General features: G+C 52.4%; 1 protein-coding gene across 1 annotated transcript; it reads right to left on the bottom strand.

Moving 5' to 3' along the window:
• Positions 1-4472: 4472 nt before the first annotated feature.
• Positions 4473-6292, bottom strand: LOC311164345 (uncharacterized protein). The gene has a single exon (XM_084223764.1). It carries the CDS (start codon positions 5983-5985, stop codon positions 4615-4617), a length of 1371 nt encoding a protein of 456 aa, XP_084079890.1. The 5' UTR covers positions 5986-6292; the 3' UTR covers positions 4473-4614.
• Between the last annotated feature and the right edge of the window lie 15887 nt (positions 6293-22179).

Here is a 22179-nt window from a genome sequence, read left to right on the forward strand (position 1 = left end):
GTCCATCTCATATATATCTACATGGTCATCTTGTATATCTAAAAGCCTCAGAAACATGAAGACTCAGTGTCAAAAATCCTCACAGAAGTTCTCCCTTTCTAGGGGGTCCCATAGGTTCTGGGCTTCCCCTCTTCTTGGCTGCTGTTTAGAGATGTTTGAGGTGTCTCAGGGGTCCTTTCTCCCCTAACTCTCTACTTAGGCATGTCTGGGGTCCCAGGGGTCCCCCTGATAAGAGAAATGGGTCTTAATGTCTTCACAAAAGACTAGGTCTGAAAGAACCCATCAGGTTCTGAAGAAGGTGTATGGAGGTCTTCATGAACATCAAGATGTATGACTTTGTTGCAGAACCCAGACAGTTTGAACTTCTGAGCTTTAGGGGAATATGCAGTAGGTGGTTCGGGAAGGCTGTACCTCAGGCAATGGGGAAACAAAGATGGCAGTACCCGGCCAAAAGTTTATGATAAAAGGAGGCTCCATCCTCCTTTTATGAGGAGAGTCCCCCACAGGGGTATGCCCTAGTGGACTCTCTCCCTTTGTTCGAATGAGGTTGCAAGGCTCTGTCTCCTCTGTGAGCACTGGCTCTTCACGGCGTGATTTTCCCACACACCCGTCTCCAGGCTCCTTCTCTCCAGGCTGCCAGCGGTTACGGCTCCTCCGTTGCTCGCTCTGTTCTCCCCTCTCCGCTCCAGCTGCCGGGGATTCTGCCTCCTCCGTGCCCCCATTTCAGCATGCCGGGGTTCTCCCCCTCGGCTCTCCCACACTGCCGGCGGTATGCGATCGCCATACGGCTCCGGGACCCCGCATTCCCCCGCCACCACTGCTCTGCCAGCAGCCGCCGGGACACCCCCAAAAAACCCCACCTGCAGGGGATGCCCCGAGATATTTAGGGAGAACTCACCCGCAGAGCGCTGGGGGGACGGAGACGATGCTCCCGGGGGCGGTACAGTGAGCGGTGGACCCCCGAGCTTCCTCCTTCTCCTCCATTTTCATCCCTTCTCTTACTTCTTGCTCCACCTGGTCTTGCTCCTGCTCCTCCTCTTCATCCTCTATGGCCACCCTTTCTCCCCCTCTGGACCACGGCCCCCCTAAGCTAACCCTAACCCCACACCAGCACTGGCTACGGAAGGGGATAACCCCCCCAACCCCCCCCAAACATCTCCACAGGGATTGACCGGGAGTTTGGGGATTCCCCTCCCAGTGTGGATCCGCCTCCCTCCTCCTAAGCCCGAGGGAGCAGCTCCGAGGCTCAAGTGATGGAGGACAGCCGAGGATCCCCATAGGAACCCGCTGCCCCACCTCCCCTTATCCCCCCTCTCCCACCCTTTCCTGATGTCCCTCCAAACTCCAGCTACCCCCCACCACGGTTTAGGCGTGACCGACCCCACATCCACCTCAGAATGGGGTTCCACGCCCCGTTATTCCAACGCTTCTCCCGCTATCCCACCGTTACCCCTTCCCTCCCGCCTCACCCGCAGCCGCGGGGGCTCCCCGTGCCACCCGCACTCCCAGTACGGCCCCAGCTCCCCCGCACGCCCCATCCCCAGTGCCGGCCCATTGGAGGACACACGCTGGATGATCCACAGTGACCCACATTGTTCAGAGACCTGATGATCCATATGCAGAGCTGGGATGCATTCAAGAAGCAGCTGGTTTTTTGAGGCCTGTGATGAACAGGGATAATTTGAGGAGTGGGATGAGTGTTTGTGATAGGGGGAGTCATACCCTGCACACACCTAGCAGTGAAATAAAGCTGCTTTCTAATAGTGAAATTACCAGCCCCACCCTGCACACAATCCCCAGCTCCAAATAGGTGCTGGCACTCCCTGCTTCGCACAGCACTGGGAGCTCTGGTCCTTGAGGGGTATCCTTATTCCACGGAAGAATCTCCACATCCCTCTTCCCCTACGAACTGGATACGTCAGGAGACTGCCGTTAAAATTTGGGATGGGGCTGTTACAGTCTGAAGGCCTGCACTGTCAGTCTGTGCCAGCTCAGCAGCTTTGGACAAGTTATCACTTGGTTGTTCCTTTATCCCGGTATTTTAACAGATCTCCTCTATCTTATCTCACTGTCATTCAATGCCAAAAACGTTGGAAACTGCCTTCCTCATTTTCCGCTAGCATGTTTGCAAACAGGGCATTGTTTGAGTTGTTTGACCCCATTCAGGCAGAGCATCTGGCTACAGGACTCCCATGGGATCTCCCTGCCCACTGTCCCACCCCCAATTTTCCTCATTCTCCCATCGTCCCTTGAATAACCAGTTCCCCCTACAGTTTAAGTTCAGGGTATTCCCAAGCCCCCCCGCCCCCGCTCGGTATTGGGAACTCAGCCCCTTCACACTCAGTTTGGAAGTCAAAAGATCCTCCTCTCCACTCTCACACTCCCTTCTCATCATACCTCTCATCTCCAGGTTTCCCCAGAACTTGGTTCAGGGCTGCCACCTACCTCCCACTAAATTTGGGGGTTTGATGTGCCCCTTTCACTGACTTCTGTGGATTCCATATCCCTCCCACTCCGTTTATGGGTCCCAGACCAAACTTTCCACCTCTTTCCCATCGCCCTCAGATCCCCAGCCCACCATACCCCGCTCTGGGTGTAGGGAGGTCCTACCCCACCCTTTTCCCATCCTGTCCTCACTGCTTTGCATCGTCCCCCTCCCTGCTTTCCCCCCTTCCACCCCACCCCGTTCCCCCGAGTGCTCCGCGCCCGCAGCCGGGGATGCTCCCAGCGCTATCAGTGCCCCCAGAACGGCTCCAGCTGTCCCCAGTATGGTACCAGCTGTCCCCAGCTGTCTGATCCCCAGTGCTGGGCGGTGCTGCCAGCCTCAAGCACAGCCGCACTGTGCAGCAGGGGGGTCCCCAAAGCGGCCCCAGCAGCCCCAGACCGGACCAGCGTGGAGCATCTGCCATGCCTGGGCCCTGCAATCGGGGGACCCCCACAAGGTGGTTATAACCCCTCAGTCACCAGAGAAACCATGGGGTCACCCCAACCTCCCAAAATGAGGGCAAGGGGCTCCACAAGCCATTTATAACCCTGAAAATTGGGAGAAAACAGCAAGATCTTCTCCAAAATGGGATCACCTCATCCTCCCAATAATGAGGGAGCATCACTGCAGCCCGCGAGAATAGCAGGGAGTCACCTCAGCCCCTGAAAATGAGCAATATATTCCCAAAAGCCTCAAAACTAGCAGAAAGCAACAGGGTCCTCCCCAAAATGGGCTTCCTGTACAGCTCCTTGTGGAGCCCCTTTTCCAAGTGCCAGAGCCACATGTGTCCCCCTTCTTCCACCACCCCCCACTCAGGATTCTGGGTACACCAAAAACTCACTCAGGAAGTGGGGGTGCCCAAAAATCCCCTTAGGAATGGGGAATAGCCCAAAAATCTCTTCAGGAATGGTAGATACCCCAAAACCTCCACAGATTTGGGGGATACCCTGAAACACCCTTGGAGACATGGTCCCCCCATCCTTAACATCCCCTATCTTTTTTTATCTTATTCCAGATCCCTTCCCACCCCTCCCAAAATTCATTCCAGCCCCTAACCTGCATCCCACCACTCCCAATCCCAAACTCAATCCTGATCCCCTTTCTAGATATGAAGATCCCTTTCCAAACTCTATTTCCTCCATCCCATCCCACGCCTCCCAAACCCCATTCCTCTCTTCCAAACTCCGTCCCACTTCTCCCAATCCACATCCCCATCCACTCCAAACCCCATCCCAACCATCCCAATTCACATCCCACCTCTCCCAATCCCCACCACACTCCATCCCACCCCTCCTTAGGGTATTGAGGGTGCTTTGGTTTCACATAATTTTTGGGGTGGAATTGAGACATTTTGAGGCGGAATCATGTTCTTAAGGGGTGGGATGGAGCTATTTTAGGCTGGGATTTAGCTATTTTCAGTGGGATTGAGTAATTTTGATGTAACAGATTGATCCCTCTTGTATTTGGACAATGGAGAAAACTTTCCCACATTTCTCCAAATATCCCCTAGAACCCCAAAATGTCAGTAAAATATTGGCAGTTTGGAAGTTTTATTCAATTTTTTTACCCCAAGCTTGGGTGTTTTTAAGGGATAAACAGGAATCGAAAGACAGTCAAGGCCAAAATAAAGATTTACACGTCAGCATTGTGTGAGTGTCCATGGAGTTGGCTTGGGCGGGTGGAAGAGCCTTTTTTAGAGGGCTCTCTTCCCCACTGGGTTCAAAATTTTGGTCTTTGCCCCAGTCTATCACCACTTGGCTGCGCAAGACACCCATGGGCCAGAGAGAATTAGAATCATGGAATTATTTAGCTTGGAAATGACCCTAAAGATCATCCAGTGTTGCTTGATACCGGAGGAAGAAATGATTGGATGGAGCAGATTAGATTTTCTGAGGTCTAAAGTCAACAAATCTGCTCTTCCCAATGAATTTCCAACATCAGTCTGTGTCCCAATGGATGTTCTTGCCCCTCTGTTCATCCAGGTGCCTGTGGGGAACCAGAAGGATGTGGAGACCACAAGCCAGATGTCTTCCAATAAGGATCACCAGGAACATGGGTCACCTCCATGCTCTGCCCAGCACGGATCCTCCAATGCTCTTCCCGCAGTTGGAGCACTTGTAGGGCTTCTCTCACCAGTGGGTCCGTTGGTGTGAGGTCAAAGCAGAACTCTGGGTGAAGCTCTTCCCACACTTCAAGCACCTGTAGGGCCTCTCCCCAGTGTGGACACGCCAGTGCTTGACTAGGTCAGAGCTACGGATGAAGCCCTTCCCACAATCAGTGCAGCGGAAGGGCCTCTCCCCGGCGTGCATCCGCTGATGCAGGAGGAGATCGGAGCTGGTCTGAAACCTCTTCCCACACTCACGGCACTCGTGGGGCCGTTCCCCAGTGTGGACACGCTGGTGGATGACAAGGCTGAAGCTGCGGTTGAAGCTCTTCCCACACTCCAAGCAGTTATATGGCCGTTCCCCGGTGTGCAGCCGGCGGTGGCTGATGAGGTGGGAGCTCTGGATAAAGTCCTTCCCACATTCCAAGCAAATGTGTGGCCGTTCCCCAGTGTGGAAGCGCTGGTGGTATGTGAGGCTGGACCTCTTGCTGAAGCTCTTTCCGCATTCCAAGCACTTGTAGGGGCGTTCCCCTGTGTGAAGGCGCTGGTGGACCACCAGGTCAGAGCTCTGGCTGAAGCTCTTCCCACATTCCCCACATGTGTAGGGCCGTTCCCCAGTGTGGATCTTCTGGTGGCGGATCAGGTGGGAGCTCCAGCTGAAGCTCTTCCCACACTCCAAGCACTTGTAAGGCTTCTCCCTGTCAGGAAGCTGCTCATGGATCACCAGCTCTGAGCTCTGGCTAAAGCTCTGGCTGTCTTCCCGGCACAGGGTAGGTCTTTCCTCCTCAGAGCTCCCTGGGCTGGGTTTGAAGCCGTGCCTCGTGGGGGATCTCCAGGGCTTTTCCTCCTTGCTGACTTCCTGTGCTATGGAGCTGCTTAAAACAGCCTCTTCTACAAGGTTCTGACATGGGGATTTGTCTTCCCTGGTCTCTGTGTGCAGGTCATTCCCTGGGGGAGGAGGGAAGAAGGAGAGGAAGGGAAGGGAGAGGAAGGAAGAAGGAATGAGCGAGTCAAAGGAACAAGGAGAGGAGGGATCGAGGAGAGATAGGAAGGAAGAAAGAGCAGGAACAGGGAGAGGAAGGAAGTGAGGAAGGCAGAAGAAGGAAGAAGGGGAGGAATGAAAAAGGAGGAGGAAGGAGAAGAAAGAACAAAGAAGGGAAAGAAGGAGAAAGGAGAGGAAGAAATGAGGAAAAGGAAGAGGAAGGAGCATGAAGAAGAAGGAGGAAGGAGAGACAGGAAAGAGAAGGAACAAGGAAAAGAAAGAAGGAACAAGGAGAGGAAGGAAAAAGCAGAAGAAAAGGGAGGGAGAAACAAGGAGAAGGGAGAAGGAAGAAGGAGAGGAAGGAGATCTGCCTCTGTGCCAGAGGGAAGGGGAAGGACAACCCCCCAAATTCATACCCAGCAGGACAGCTGGGGTTGTCCTGCAGCCAGGGGCAATGCTGGGCTGGGAGATGAGGCGAAAGAGAGAGGGAAAGGGGCAATGATTTCCTCCTCACCTTCCTGGGTGTCCCAGAGCATCTTCCTCTTCCTCGCAGTCTCCTCCTCCATCTGGCCAAAGTTAGGCAATGATAAATCCTGATTTTGGCAGAAAAAACAAGATGTGAGTGCGCTGGATTGGAGATTCCTCCTGCCCAAGTCCATCTCCAGAAGTCACTGGGCATCTTGTCTCTACAAAAATCCCCAAAACACTAAGACACAGCCCCCCAAACCCCAAGATTAAGCCAAAACCCACTCTAAAATAGCAAACAAATAGAAAATTCAGCACGAAAAACTACAAATGGCCAAGATTTAGCCCAAAACACCAATAAAAATACCAAGATCCACCCCCCAGAAACTTCAAAATATCAAGATTCTGCCAGAGAAAAATCTCCCGAGGTCCCACTTCTCCAGGCTGCTGGGGTTCCTCCGTGTATTGGGGATCGTCATTCTAGGATGCCAAGGGTTCCGAGAATCCCAGAGGTCTCCCCACTTTGACGCTCTGGTAGTCACTCTTCTCTGGGCTGCTGGGGGTCCAGTGGGTCGTGTACCCCCCCTCCGCCGTGGTCCCCCTGCTTAGGGATACCAAGGATTTTGGAAGTCCTGTGGGTGTTTTCTCCTCTCACTATCTGCTTCAACATGCTGGGCGTTCCAGAGTTCCCCCCCACCGGGTTTCCCACTTCGGCGTTCCTTGGGGGAGCCCTCTCCAACCTATGCCCCTCCCCTGGCTGCCAGCGGTTCCCCCTCTCTGGGTGCTCTGTTTCTGGCTCCCGAGGGTACCCCCTCTCCAGGCTTCTCCCTCTCCGTGCTCGACCCCCCTCCAGGCGGCTGGGGATACCCCGGCTCCAGTATGGCCTCTCTCCGGGGCTCCCCCCCACACCTCGGCTCTTTCGAAGGGCTCCCCAAACCGGTGTCCCATCCCCCGCCAGCACCGGGCGATGGCCACGAGGGCGGGCTAACAATGGAGGCGGCGGGCCCTGAGCAGAAGGTTCAACCCGCAGCGCGGCTCCGGGAACCCGGCATCCCCCGGCCCCGCCGGGGCTCTGCTGCCAGCCGCTACCGACACCAGTCCAAAACAAACCCACCTCCCGGGGACCCGCCACTATCCTCGCAACGGGCATTTCCGGCTCAGCTTTGGATTCTCGGAAGATGCCAAGATCCCCCTCCCAGAAAAACTCTACCAGGAACCCCGCATGATATTTGCAGCGAGCTCCCCCTCCCCCGTCACCTGCGGGATGCGGAGGGGAGGACCGATGCTCCCAGGGCGGGGATGCTGCAGTTACAACGAGCTGTGGGCAGGAAAGGCTCCTCCTTTTCCTGTCCCTTCCTCTTTCCCTCCTCCTCCTCCTCCTCCTCCTCCGGCTACTTCTGTTTTTGCTGAATCCTTACTCTTCCTCGTCGTCCTTCATGCGTCCTCCCCCTGCCTCTCCTTCTTCATCCCTTCTTCTCCTCTTCCCCCTCTTCCAGGCACCCTACCTGTGTGTCTAGACTGGGACAACAGAGGCTGGAGAGCAGCTGCGGCAGGGGGCCTGGCGATCCTGGTCGATGCCCGTGCGGATCTGAGTCAGCAGTGCCGGCGAAGCCAGGAGGGCCGTCCGTGCGCTGAGTGCATCAGGCCCAGCATCGCCGGCCGGGCCAGGGAATGCAGTCACGGAGAAAACATACTGGTGGGGATAGGAATTGAATTAATTACCTGTCAAAATAACAGCAGCATAATGAAAAGTAAAATGGATTCTATAAACACCTTCCCCGACCCTCCCTCTTTTCCCAGGCTCTCCCTCCCCGCTCCAGCAGCACAGGGAGATGGGAATGGGTGTCACAGCCAGTTCATCGCACCTCATTCCTCCTGCTGCTCAGGGAGAGAAGTTGGGAGTCCTTCCCCTGCCCCAGCGTGGGTCCCCACAGGGCCTCAGGTCCTTCCAGCAAAGCTGCTCCAGCGTGGGCTCCTCTGCCCAGGGATCCACAGGATCCTGCGTGGAGGCTGCTCCAGCACGGGCTTCCCACGGGCTCACATCCTTCCTTTTGGGCATCCCCCTGTTCCAGCATAGGCTCCTCCAGGGGCTGCAGGCAGCTCTGGCACCTGGAGCAGCTCGTGTCCCGCCTTCTGCACAACCCTGGGTGTCTGCAGAGCTGTTCCTTTCACATGTTCCCACTCTGCTCTTCTCTGCACCCGATTCCATCTGCGGAAGAACTTTTTTCTTCTTGAATCCATTATCCCTGGGGTGTCACTGCCATCTCTGTTTGACCCACCCCTGGCAGTGGTGTGTCTGTCCTGGAGCCAGCTGGTGTTGGTTCTCCTGGACACAGGAAAGCTTCTGGCAGCTTCTCACAAAAGTCCCCCTGCCACCAAAACTTGGCCACACAAACCCAACACAGGCACTAATGAAAGAAGCCTGGAAGGCCCTTGCTCTCTCTTTGGGAACTATTGGTCAAGTCACCCCTCATGTCACAGGTCCCACCTGGCCTGCCCCATTTTTCCAGCAGGACAGTAAGAAAAGAGAGAAGAGAAAAGCAGGAGGTAGGAGAGAAGGAGGTAGAGAAAGAGCCAGAAAATGGGATCCTGGGAACAAAAGAGGGATGGGGAGATGCACCAGGATGGCAAGGGAGACAGAGATATGCAGAGGGCTATCTGTGGTTACTGCAGGCTCTGCTTTTTGCACACATGGGTGGCACCAAGTTCTGCTGGTGGGCTCCTGAAGTGAATGTTGTACTTTCCTTGGGAAGTACAACACCTGGGCCCATTGTTGATGTGTAGGTGTCAGCCGCCCAGGGGAGGGAAAGACCGGCAATAGCTTTCTGTCCTGGCACCTTTCATGTGGGAGCAATTCCAGGGCTTACTCAATTGTGGGAAGTGGGCTCAGGAGGAGGCAAGAGCAATCTCAATATCCCACCATCAAAATTAGGAGCCTAGCTCTGTGGTCAGCCTCAGAACTGGGGCAGTTCTCATGAACAGGAGACACTCCAGGAATGCCCCTCATTTCCGCCCCTGCCTCCTGCTTACCTTGTGCAGGTAGAGGAAGGATGATGAACCCTAGCATTAATCTCCCCACCCCTGTTACCATCTGACTGCAGCTGCACCCTGAGCACCCCAGGGAACTGTTGGTAGAGGTAAGGGAGGATGTCACGAGACCCCCCCCCCCTTCACACCATTTCATTTCCTCTTTTCCACCCTTCTCCCATGCCTTTTCCATAGTATCTCCAAGCCCTCTGAACTCCATTTGAGGTCCCAGCCCCCTCCTATTCCCCACACCATGGATCTGAGCTCCCCTAAGAACTCCTTACCTGTCAGCGATGGAGAGAGACGGGGAGACTGACTCAGTGATCAGAATCCGATTTTATTGTGAGATACAAGCACTTATATACTATTTTAGGGAGACTAGTAATGTGTACTACAATGATTAGGTTGAAATCACATATACAAACTTATGCAAATAACAACATCTCTTGCTTGCAGAGTTTAATAGGATTTTCTTTTTCTGGTAAACCTGTCTAATTAAATCTTCTTGCTCTCTAGGTCTAATTTTCAAAGTTCTGTTTGCTTTTGCCAAGGCATCCTGTTATCAAATCTCTTATGTTAACCAGGTCCAAAGTCCATCATCTGTCTTGTGTCCCCCAACATTCCAATACTTTCCCACACCTGGATGTGCTCCCAGTACCACCAGTACCATGGACAGCCCCAGCTCCCAGGAAATGGAAAGCAAAGAGGTGATTGGTGACAGTCAACATGGCTTTGCAAAGGGGAAATCATGCCTGACAAATCTGGTGACCTTCTATGGCCAGCCTACAGCATTGGTGGATGGGGCAGAGCAGCTGATGGTTTCTGTCTAAACTTATGCAAAGCATTTGACACTGTCCCTCACAACATCACTATCTCCAAAGTGGAGGGACATGGATTTGATGAATGGAGCACTTGATTGATAAAGAACTGTCTGGATGGCTGTATGCAAAGTGTTGTGGTCAATGGCTCATTGTCCACGTGGAGAGTAGTGACGAGTGGAGTCCATACTGGGGCCAATACAATTCAGCATCCATGCTGGTGATGTGGACAGGGATTGAGGCACCTGCAGCATGTTTGCTGATGACACTGAGCTGTGTGGTGCAGCACACACTGGAGGGAAGGGATGGGCCATCCAGAGGGCCCTTGACAGGCTTGAGGGGTGGGGCTGATGAAAACCTCATGAAGTTCAATGAAGCGAAGTGCAAGGCCCTACACCAGAGTCATGGCACTCCCAAACACACCAACAGGCTGCATGGAGAAATGATCAAGAGCAGCCCTGTGGAGAAAGACTTTGTGGTGATGGTAGATGTAAAAGTCAGCAGGTGCTGGCAGTGAGCACTCCCAGCCCAGAAACCAATGGAGTCTTGGGCTGCATCCAAAGGACTGTGGCGAGCAGATCGAGAGAGGTGACCTTGCCCTCTACTCTGCCCTCGTGAGACCCTACCTTGTGAGCACAGGTCTGGTGTCCCCAACATGAGAAGGACTTAGAACTGTCAGAGAGAGTGAAGAGGACATCATGAAGTTGGTAAGAGGACTGGAGCATCTTCGCTATGGAGACAGGCTGAGGGAGCTGGGGCTGTTCAGCCTAGAGCAGGCAAGGTCATGTGGAGACCTCAGAGCACCTGTGCTGGTTCTGGCTGGGGTGGCTCAGTTTCCTTGCATGGGTGGTGGTGGAGCTGTGTTTGGGGTTGTGCTGAACACAGGGCTGAGAACACAGACATGGGTTTGTCCCTGCTGAGCTTGGCCAGACCCGAGGCCTTTCCTGCCCCTTGTATGGCCACAGTGGAGACGGAGTGGGGGTGCATGGGAAGTTGGGAGGGGTCATAGCCAAGACAGGTGACCCCATCTGACCCAAGGGATATTCCAGACCTTATGGCATCATGCTCAGGATAGAAAGTAGGGGGAAGGGGGAGGAAGGGGGGGACGTTTGCAGTGGTAGCATTTGTCCTCCCAAGTCAACATTCCATGAGATGGGGCTGTGCTGTCCTGGAGGTGCTGAGCACCTGCCTGCCCTTGGGAAGCAGTGGATGAATTATTTGTTTAGATTTGCTTGTGTGATGGTTTTTGCTTTCTGTATTAAACTGTCTTAATCTCAACTGACAAGTTTTCCAGCTTTTACCCTTCCAATTCTCTCCCCAGTCCTGCTGGGGGAAGCGTGAGCAAGCAACGGTGAGGGGTTTGGAAGCTGGATGGGGTTAAATCACAACACTGTCCAAGGTGGCTTTTTACTGAGAAATACTACAAGTGTTTAGCAGTAGATGGCAAATATCTGTTTGGGATGAGATATTGAGATCTGTTTGGGAGAGATAATTCCTTCCGAATAAGAAAGAAATGGGAAATGAAGAGCAGTGTCAGCCATCACCTTCCAGGCATGTGGAGAACCCAGTCTACATATTTTGGCAAGTACCACCCCTGCAAAGGCCCATGGTTTGCAGGACTCTAAGCAGTAACAACGCTTTAGAGCATTTGCATAAATGTATCGTTTCTCCTTCCTGAGATCAAACTCCTATAGCTGGAGATGAGAAGGAACTTTCCCTCACAATCTGCATCTCACTCACTTGTGTCCCACAGGTGAGCACCATGATATAGCTGGAAGCTTGTCATCAGAAAATATTTAAAAATAACAGAGTGACATGGATGGCTGAAACACAGTGGCCTGTAAAATTAATGAATCTCTCCTGTTCATGAATCACTAATCAGTAGAAACAATGATCCTGTATTCTTTCGTTTCCCTCCATCCTATGGACTGATTGGGATATAGAACTGTTAAATAGGGATTTAATCCAGACTGGAGAATTTATAAGATATTTATTATTGTATACAATGGATCAGATAAACTGATAGTGCAGCCAGCATGTCAGGGTGGAGAAGAAAAAGGTGATTATTCTGAAGTTCAGTGCTCCAGCAATGCTCAGGTGATAACCAGTATTTTAATGATCATCTGAGAAGAATTTGAGTAACCCAAGGGAGCTGAAACCTCCCACTGTGCCGTAATCAGCATCAAAAAACCCCTTCTCAATAAACAGCTCCATCATTTCCAGTTGGAAAAAACAAGGGGCAAGATTTGTACAGTGTGACATCTAATGAAGGCACATTTACAACACATGCCAAAGATTAAGTTTCTCTAGAAGTGACTGTCTTGTAAGAGAGAACCCAGTTACAACAACTGGCAGGAGGAGACAATGTCGCAATGTGTCAGTGGGGGAAGGTCACTCACTAGTGGAGTGAGCTCAGCTTCGGTTCTGTGTTTTAGAGGGCTTTTCTTTTTCCTTTGTAAAACTTATATTAAACTGCCTTGGCCATTCTCCAGCCAGGCCATTCATCAGCCAGTTTAAATGTAAGGATGGGGCTCAGGTTTCTGTAGTAACACACCAACCAGAAATTGCTTCTATGTGATTTTGCTATCAATGAATAAACAGGTCATTTGAAGTGTTACTAATTTCGAAAACAAACCCTTTTGTCTTCACAAAAGATACATAAGAAAGGACAGTGTTGGTGTCAAGCAGTGTAGGGCTTAACACTGGAAGATCACAACTTCCTCTGCATTGTCCATGTATTAAGGAAACTTCAAGGTCTGGGAAATGGGTCTTCCTCATTCTGAGACTCTCTGGCCATCATACTCTCACTGCCAAAGACTTTCACTGCTGGGATCAGAGCCCCTTCACAGTGGTGGCTGAAGTGCCCTGACAGGACCTGCAGGACCCTCCCATAACCCCCACTCTCTCAGTCAGACCAGGTTTCCTCACTGGTTCCACCCCAGGTTTCCCATGGTAGTCTCAGATGTTTCATTCCATAAAGCAGTTGGTTCACAGTGCAGTAACTCAGAAACAGCCCCAGGTGGTGCCTCCCAGGAGGGACTCCCAACAAAGGAACCCCTTGGCTTTATCCTCCCGCAGTCCAAGCGTGCCCCAGTCTCAAGTCTCAGCTCTTGCTCCTGCAGTATCTCTCAGTGTCCCTCCCTGGGCTGCACCACAGGCCCCTGAGCCCTTTATTGTGCCAAGTCAACAGTTCATGGCCTCTTGTCTCTCTGGACTCCCCCCAGAGTTCAACCTGCAGCTCCACTGCAGCTGCCCCCGAGCCACCTGCACCAGGTGTGTTCACAACCCTGCAGGGTTTCCTGGTGCTCAGGGGACATTGTGACACTGCAGGGCATCATTGGAACAAGGGAACTGTATTGGGTTTTGGTAGTGGGGGCAGGGGGCTACAGGAGTGGCTAATGTGAGAAGCTGCCAGAATCTTCTTCCACATCTAGTAGAGACAATGCCAGCCAGCTCCAGGATGGACCTGCTCCTTGCCAAGGATGACCCCATCAGAGATGGTAGTGATAATATATTTAAGAAGGAAAAAAACCCCAAACCTTCTTGTAGAAATGGAATTGGGTGCAGAGAAGAGCAGAATGAGAGTATGCGAGAGGAACAGCTCTGCAGACACCAAGGTCAGTGGAGAAGGTAAGCAGGTGCTCCAGGTGCTAGATTCTCTTGAGATCGGATCCCAAAAGAGGGCTGTGAACCTGTGGGAAGTCCACACTGGAGCAGGTGGATGCTTTAAAAAGGATGTGATGACTTGGGAGGACCGTGCTGGAGCAGACACCCTGCAAGGACCTGCAAACCTGCAGAGAGAAGAGCCCACACTGGGACAGTTTGCTGGAAGGACTTGTGGCTCTATGGGGGACCCATGCTGGGGCAGAGGAAGGACTCAGACTTCTTTCCCTAAACAGCAGCAGGAACAAGGTGTGATGAACTGACCATGACCCTGTTCCCATCTCTCTGCACTGCTGGAGGAAGGAGGGAGAGCCCAGGAAGGAGGGTGGGATAGGGAGGTGGTGTTTTTAGGATTTATTTTATTTCTCATTATCCTGCTCTGATTTGGTTTGTAATAAATTCAGTTCCTAGTTCCAGGCTGTCGGTTTTGACCATAACTGTGGTTGTTGAGGGATCTCTTCTGGTCCCTATCTCAACTCTTGTGCCTTTCCTTTTTTTTTCTCTCCTGTGTTCCAGATGTGGAGAGCAAGGACAGAGTAGTTTTGGTGGCACCCAGCATCCGGCCAGGGTCAACCCACCACCAAATCCTACATGGTCCAGGACTGCAGGAAAAGCTTTGGAAGAAGTTCCAAACTCATCAAGCACCAGTTGATCCATAAAGGGGAGACCCTCTGGATGCCAAAACTATGGGAAGGGCTTCACTGTGAGCCCAAAGTTCCTGGAACACCTCGGGGACCCATCTGGAGGAGGTCTCTACAAGTCCTCTGGCTCCAGAAAGAGGCACAAGAAGTCAAGGTCCTGCCAGAACTAGCATCTGAAGTAGAAGGTGGTCACAAGCCTTAAGCCCAGGGCCCCAGGAGCACCTGAGGCTTTCCAGCTAGACTCTGCTGAGCCCCAGGAAGGGGCTCACACAGCCTCTCATCCTCCCTCCAAAATCCCTTGGGATTCCCCATCCATCTCTGCATTCTCCCCTCCAAGATCTCCAGACTCCAGAGATGAGCACAAAGAAGTGGAAGTCTCCGACTAGGGAGGCCATAAACCCCAAAATTTTATCTCCATTCACCAATTTTCTGTTTTCCTCTGCTTTTCCCCTTCCCGTGTTCTGCCACAGCGGGTGGGAGCAGCCAAGAGCCCAGCGCTGCCCATCCAGACCTGCCCCAGCTCCATCCCTGCTCCTCCTGCGGGACAGAAGGGATTTTGGGGGGAAGGGTGGGCGCTGGTTGTGGGAGGAGGAGGAGGAGAAGGAATGGACGAGGAAGGATGAAGAAGGAGCAGGACAAGGAACGGAGGTAAGAGGAGAAGGAGGTGGGAGTACAGAGGGCGAGGAGGAGTAGAAGAAGCGGAGGTAGGAGGAGCAGGAAGCGGAAAAGAATGAAGCTCAGGGGGCCAGCGCTCCGTGTGTGCGCAGCCCCTTCCCTCGGCAGCATTGCCTCCGCACCTACATCCCGCAGGTGACTGGGGAGGGGGAGCTCGCCCCAAATATCTTGGGGGAAGGGTCTGTGTGTCCCTGGGACCATTTTTTTTTTGAGTGTGGGGAGAGATATTTCAAGTTCACCCCAAATATCTTGGGGTGGGTCTCTTGTTTTTTTCGGGGGATGGGGGAATATTTCGTCCTTGCAGGATTCCAAACCTGAACCGTAAAAGCCCCCTGGGGGCATTCTGGGCAGTCTCCAGGAGGTGTTATTTCGGGAGGACGGTCCCAGTGGCGCCTGCCTGCTGGGGCTGCGCCTTGCCGGGTCTGGCCCCGTCGCCTCCGCTGCCAGCCCGGACCTGCGTGGCGCTCGCCGCTGCCGATGGCCGGGGGAGGGAGGCATGACACTGGTTTTGGGGACTGTCCCAGGGGAGCCGGATGGGGTGTGGGAGCACCGGGACCCCCAGAATGGGGACAGTGGAGAGGGGCCATACCGAAGCTTGAGGACCCGTAGCAGCCTGGAAGCGGAGGAAGAATGGAGAGGAGGGGGCCCGGTGAGGAGGGATCCTGAAAAGGGGGGAGTCTCGGGACCCGCCGGGACCCTGAAATAGGGAACCTGGAGAGGGGAAACCCCTGGAGGCCTAGAGGGCAGGGAGGAGCCTGAAAGGGGAAAGCATGGAGAGGGGGATCGCCTTGTAGCCCTGAGAGAGAAGGAAGGAGCCTGGAGAGATGGGAGGAGCCCTTGGATCCCCGGGAATGCTGAAAAGGGAACCCTGGAGACAGGGGACCCCCAGGGGCCTAGAGAGCGGGGACCTTGGAGAGGAGTGGTTGTGACCAGCCTCTGAAGATTTATAGTGGTGTTTATCTGTCTGTCTATCTATCTATCTATCTATCTATCTATCTGTCTTTCTGTCTTTCTGTCTTTCTGCATGTTTTTTTTTGAGAACTCCCCAATTTGGATGCAATGGAAAGGAGGTGGGCAACAATTTTGGTTATTATTATCTACAGAAATGCAACGATATAAAGGCATAAAAATAACATGTAAGAAAACATATAAGGAAAAGAAAGAAAGAAAAAGAAAGGATAAGAGTAGAAAGGTGTAACCATCTGTGGATCCAGACATGGGACTTGATTGTTGTAATTTTGATGTCAGTTGGTTGAAATTATGGTCACTGTTTTGATTTGTTGGGGCTGAGTGACACCCATGAAACACAGATTTCACTGGGTTAATACACACTTGGGGTTATGCAGGAAGGTCCACGTCCTTCCCCTGGAAGGGGGAGTTTGCACGGTCTGTTACAACACTGTGGGTTTATTGCAACACTCGATCATATGCAGTCCTCTGGTGGAAGGCTCCAGAAATGAGTCTGGGGCACTTCAGAGATCTTGGATGGTTTATGACATTTGTTAAGACATGACAGCTGTCTCTCAGTCATTGTAGTTGAGCAAATTATGCCCCATCAGAAGGGATGAAAACCTTCAGCCCTCTGTCTGAATGTCCCAGTATGTCTGAATGTCCCAGTATGTCCCTCTGGGAGGGAGGAGTTTTTACAACTGAGCCAGTTGTGTTAAGGATGAAATTGCCCTGCTCAAAAGCACTGCCTCACCTTGCTGGATCAGCTGCCTATAGAATTTTTCCCTGATTTGGCTGAAAACTGCAGCTTCTTGCTAAACCAAGGTTGATTTGTTGTGGTCATCCTCTGGGGCTCAGACCCTCTGCACCTGGGCTGTTCCCTTGCTCGTAATCAGCAAAGCCCCCCTGCTTTTACAAATGGCCAGTTGTTCAAACCATTAACCCAGAACATTCCAGTCTCTCACAGTGAGACCTTCAGAACCACTAAGAGCTTGGAGAGGAGGAAACCCTGGGACCCCCAGCAGCCCAGAGAGCAGGGAGCCCTGGGATTCTGAAATGGTGAGCCTATAGAGGGGGGGACCCCCCAGCAGCCTGGAGAGGGGTAGGGAGCATAGGAAGGGGGGAACCTCAGGACCCCTGTCATGATCCTCTGGTAGGGGAGTGATGTTTGTTATAAACTCCCCCCAGACACATCCATGAATTCTCTGCTCCCGCCACAAACTCGTCCAAGGCACTGGCTTACAAGTGTGTGGAGCAGCACAGCTCCACAATGTCCCCAGTCCCACCACAGTTCATGTTGAGAATGGGAGAGGTGTGCTTTGCCTAGGCACAGCCAGGAAAGGAAGAGAATATTTCCAGTGCTTCAATCCTGTGTTGGTGCTGCCATGTGGATGGGCTGGAGCTGGGCAGAGAAAAAACAGAGAGAGGGGAGAGAGGAGAATAAAGAGAGGCAGGGAAAACAGAGAAAAAAGAGTGAGAGGGCCTGATCTGCTCCCTTTTCCAGTTCACCTGGTGCAGGCTCTTGTGTAAACCAGACTTTTGGTGGGTTTTGTTCCTGTGGGCATAGGTGTTTTTCTCCAGTGGGTGAGACAGGGGGGCTGAGCATAAGTCTTAGGGCAGAGCAGGAAGTTCCTAGAATCACAGAGTAGGCTGAGTTGGAAGGGACCCATCAGGATCACCACATCTAACTCTGGGACATGCACAGAACACTCAAACAATCTCACCATAGGCTGACAGCATTGTCCAAATGCTCCTTGAGTTGAGACAGGTTTGGAGCTGTGACCATTTCCCTGGGCAGCTTTTTCCAGTGCCTGACCAACTGGGGTAAAAACCTTTTCCTGATACCTCACCTAAACCTCCCTGACTCAGCTCCAGCTGTTTCCTTGAGACCTGGCACTGATCACAAGAGTGGAGAGGTTGGTACCTGCTCCTGTGCTGCCCCTTGGGAGGATGTTGAAGAGCTCAGTCAGGTCTCCCCTCAGTCTCCTTCAGCTGAACGGATAAAGTGACCTCAGTTGCTCCTCATAAAAGTTCCTCTGCAGACCTTTCCCATCCTTGTGGCCTCCTTTGGATGCTCTCCAGTGGCTAAATGGGTTTTTTTTGTGTTTTCGTGCCCAAAACTGCCCCCAGGACTCCAGGTGAGGCTGCCCCAGTGCAAAGCAGAGGACAGTCCCCTCCCTAGCCAGGCTGGCTATGCTGGGCCTGATGACCCCAGGACATGGATGGCCCTCCTGGCTGCCAGTCACTGCTGGTTTAGATCCAGCTGGACATTGACCAGGACCTCCAGGTCTCTTCTCACAGCTGCTGTCCAGCATCTCATTCCCCAGTCTATGCACACAACCAGGGGCACCCCATCTCAGGTGCAGAATCCTGTACTTGCCCTTGCTAAACTTCGCATGGTTGGTGATTGCCTACATCTCTGATTTGTCGAGGCTTTTTGCAGAGCCTCTCTGCCCTTGCAGAAGTTGGTAGCTCCTCCCAGTTTAGTGTTGTTGGCAAACTTTCTTAGTATTCCTTTGAGTCCTGCCTCCGAGTCATTTATGAAGATGTTGAAGAGAACTGGGCTGATGATGGATCCCTGTGGAACCCCACTAGTGACTGGTGCCAGCCTGATTTCATCTGTCACTGTCACCCTTTGAGCACAACACGTAACACAGTCATTCAGCTGTGGGCTGGACAGTTTGTTCAGAAGGGTCCTGGGAGAGACAGTATCAAAACCTTTGCTGAAGTCCAAAAAACATTCCATCTCCTGGGTTTCCTGGATCAACCACATGGGTTGCCCTGTCTTAGAAGAAAATCATGTTCAACAAGCAGGACTTTCCCCTCATGAAGCTGTGCTGGCTTTGACCAATAACTGTGGTGTCTTCCAGGTATTTTTCAATACATTCCAGAGTAATCTTTTCAGTATCATTGGATACTGAAGTGACTCTGACAGGCCTGTAGTTTCCAGAGTCCTCCTCCTTGCCCTTCTTGAAAATTGGGACAGCAGTTACTAGCTTCCAGTCAGCTAGGACTTCTCGGGTATCCCAGGAATACTCAAAAATCATCAAGAGAGGCTTCGTAATGACATCAGCAGCTCTTTGAGTATTCTTGTATGAATCCCATCAGATTTGTAGGGATTCAACTGGATCAGCAGCTCCCACGCAAGTTCAGGGAGTTGATCATTCTTGATCTCCTGCACTGAGATTCCCTTGGTCTGTCATCTGTGTTGAAGACAGTGGCAAAGAGTGTATTAAAACATATCTGCCTTGTGCATGTCCCTGTTTGTGAGGTGACCATCCTAATCCTGGGATGGGACAATGTTATTTCTACCCTTTGTTTTCCCATTAATATATTTGAGAAAACTTTTTATTGTTCCCCACGTTTCTGGCAGCTTCAATGCCGACTGAGCTTTGACCCCACAAATTTTCTCCCTACAATGTTTAGCAGCATCTCTATATTCTTCCTGTGTTACCTGACCTTTCTTCCACTGGGCACACACCTTCCTTTTTTTTCTTATATCCAAGGGGAAATCCCTGTTCAGCCACACCAGTCTTCTACCCTGTCTGCTTGACTGCCAGCATTTAGGAATTGCTGCTCCTGTGCCCTTAGAAGATGATGCAGTGACGGGCTCCAGGGCCTGCAGAAACATTTTCCCATGGTACTCATTTGTTCCCTGAACAGCCTGAGGTCTGCTCTTACGGCCAGAGTTGAAGTTTTGCTGGCACTCTGCCTCCTGTCAACAGAGATTTAAACTTGATTGCTCTGTGGTCTCTGTGGCTAAGATGACCACCAATCTCCATTTTGCTTATGAGATCTCTCAGTTGAGAAGCAGCAGATCTCAGAGAGCATCTTTCCTTGGAAGTGTCCCTTAGTTCCTCAAAGAATAACTCTTCACTATCCTGGGCCTGGCTGGGTGGTCTATAGTAGACTCCCACAGTGACATCTGTGTTATTTGTTTGCCCCTTTATTCTCACCCACTCTCAACTGTGCCGTTGCCAGCTGTGAGCTCCAGACATTCCAGCCCTTCCATTACATCCAATGCCACCCCACACCTCTCCCTGCCCTGGTTACCCTTCTCAAAGAGCCTTTAACCATCCAGTGGGGCACTCCTATAACAGAGTTGTCTCATCCCACCAGGTTTCACTTATGCCAGTGATGTCAAATCTCTGGCAGTGGGCCAGAGCCTCATCTTTGTTACTGATGCTGCCTATGCATTAGTGTAGAAACGTTTCAGGTGTGATATAATGTAGCAGGATTGAGGGATCCTGTCAGTGCTCCTTTCCTCAAACTTTGCTCTTCACTGGTGAGCCTGATTTTGTCCCTTTCCCTCTTAAAGGTAAATCCCATCAGGTGTCAGTAGGCCAGGTGAATAGATCATCCCATAGTCAAATAACCCCATTTTTTCTAATCGTGTCAGCCTTGGACCCATGCATTGATGTGACGGATCTTTTTATTCCTGTCAATATTATTCCCTGTTACCAGAAGGATGAAGGAAATCACTACCTGTACTCCTGATCCTGCACCCAATTATCTCAAGGCTTTGAAATCTCTTTTGATTTCCCTGGGACTTTTCTTTATTACGTTGTCACTGCCAGCCTGAAGCACCAATAGCAGATGGTAATCAGAGGGCCTTAATAGACTGGAGAGTTTTCCAGAAATGTTTCTTACCCAAGCCCCTGGGAGACTGCAGACTTCCCTGTGGGTTGGGTCCTGTCTGCAAATCAGGCCCTCCGTTCTCAGAAGGGAGAATAGTCTCCTATTAAACTTCCCTTCTTTTCCTTTTAACAGAGGAGATTGTGATGCCAGCTACAGGTGGTGTTGCTTTAGGAGGCTCTTCTATCCCAGAAGCACCGTCACACACCTTATCAGCTCTCTGGCCGCTGAGTTCCAGGGCCTCTTACTTGTTGTAGGAGGTACCTGTCCTACTTGTCAGGTTTTCAGAAGGAACCTCCCTCCTGGTAGCTGAAATTACTCTCTTCCAGCCTTTATCTTCAACAGACCCTTGACCTTACAGTGTTCTGAGTCTCCACGACAACAAAGGTTCAAGTCTCTCAGAATCTGGAGACTGGAGTGTCTCTGAAAACAACTGGTCAACGTTGGGATTCTTGTGTTTAGTGCCTGTTTAGGATTTGAGTGTTTTGTACTCATTTTTTCTATGCTGTGCAGATCTTCAGGGCCATGCTGAGGATCCCGTCTGAGCAGGGACAGCACAAAGCCTCACACAGTCTGGTCACTTCCATGTTTGTTTACCTGAAGCCCCCCGTCACCTCCTCCCCACTGTTACATCTGGTGGTGTCAGTTCTGTACTCAGTGGTGCCTCCAACACTGACCCCCCGTCATGTACAGCCTGAGGAACCAAGAGCTGAAGAAACTTAGGAGTGAATGCATTTGAGCAGCCACAGTCTGCCTGTTGTCCTCTGTCAGTGACTCCTAGTGCATGTCATGACAGATAAGTCTGTCTTTCCTTATTTACATATTACATATTTTTCTTCTCCACTTGTGATGTTGTTGCCAGGCCTTGTGGGGCAGGGGCAGCGCCAGTGCAAGGCATTGAAAACAGGCAAGTGCCCCAGAGAGGAGGCTGCTCTGTGCCCTTGGGGGCAGAGACATTTGTCAGCCCCAGCCTTTGTCCCCAGCCCTTGGCACCCTGGGCTGAGTTTGGCCATGGCCCAGCTCCATCCTCCAGCAGGGCTCAGGGCCTGTTCTCCGCCATGGCCAGCCCTGGCTGCCTCTCTGCTGGCCCAGAGGCCGGCAGAGCCCAGGGCAGGGCTGTCTGTGCAGGCCCACAGGTGCCACGGGCTCTGCAGGAGCTGGCAGAGGCTGCCCAGCAGGGAGGCCATGGGGCACAGAGCCCCAAGGCTGCTGTGGGCACCACGGCACAGGGGCCCTTCCCAGCCGCCATGCTCCTGGCCTGGGCTGGGCCTGCACAGGGGCTGTGCCACCATGGCTGGGCCTGCACAGGGCACAGGGGCTGTGCCACCATGGCTGGGCCTGCACAGGGGCTGTGCCACCATGGCTGGGCCTGCACAGGGACTGTGCCACCATGGCTGGGCCTGCACAGGGGCTGTGCCACCATGGCTGGGCACCACGGCACAGGGCCTGTGCCACCATGGCTGGGCGAGCACAGGGGCTGTGCCACCATGGCTGGGCACCACGGCACAGGGGCTGTGCCACCATGGCTGGGCCAGCACAGGGGCTGGAGACACGGGCAGGGAGCAGGGCTGCGATGGCACAGGACCAGTTACAAATGGGAGCCACGAAGACACTGCGTAACAGCAAGGCCAGCAACAGACAGGGAATTTCTGTGCCTTGTTTATGCTGTGCAGGGTTGCTTCAGAACAGCGAGGGGGATTTAATACCAGCAAACACTGATACTGATGTTGAGGGAT

This window comes from Fringilla coelebs (assembly GCF_963513975.1).
Source record: "Fringilla coelebs genome assembly, chromosome: 31".
Taxonomy (NCBI): domain Eukaryota; kingdom Metazoa; phylum Chordata; class Aves; order Passeriformes; family Fringillidae; genus Fringilla; species Fringilla coelebs.

Coding starts and splice junctions, on each gene's coding strand:
- LOC311164345 (XM_084223764.1), bottom strand. CDS start 5,985: ATGAATTTGGGGGGTTGTCCTTCCCCTTCCCTCTGGCACAGAGGCAGA.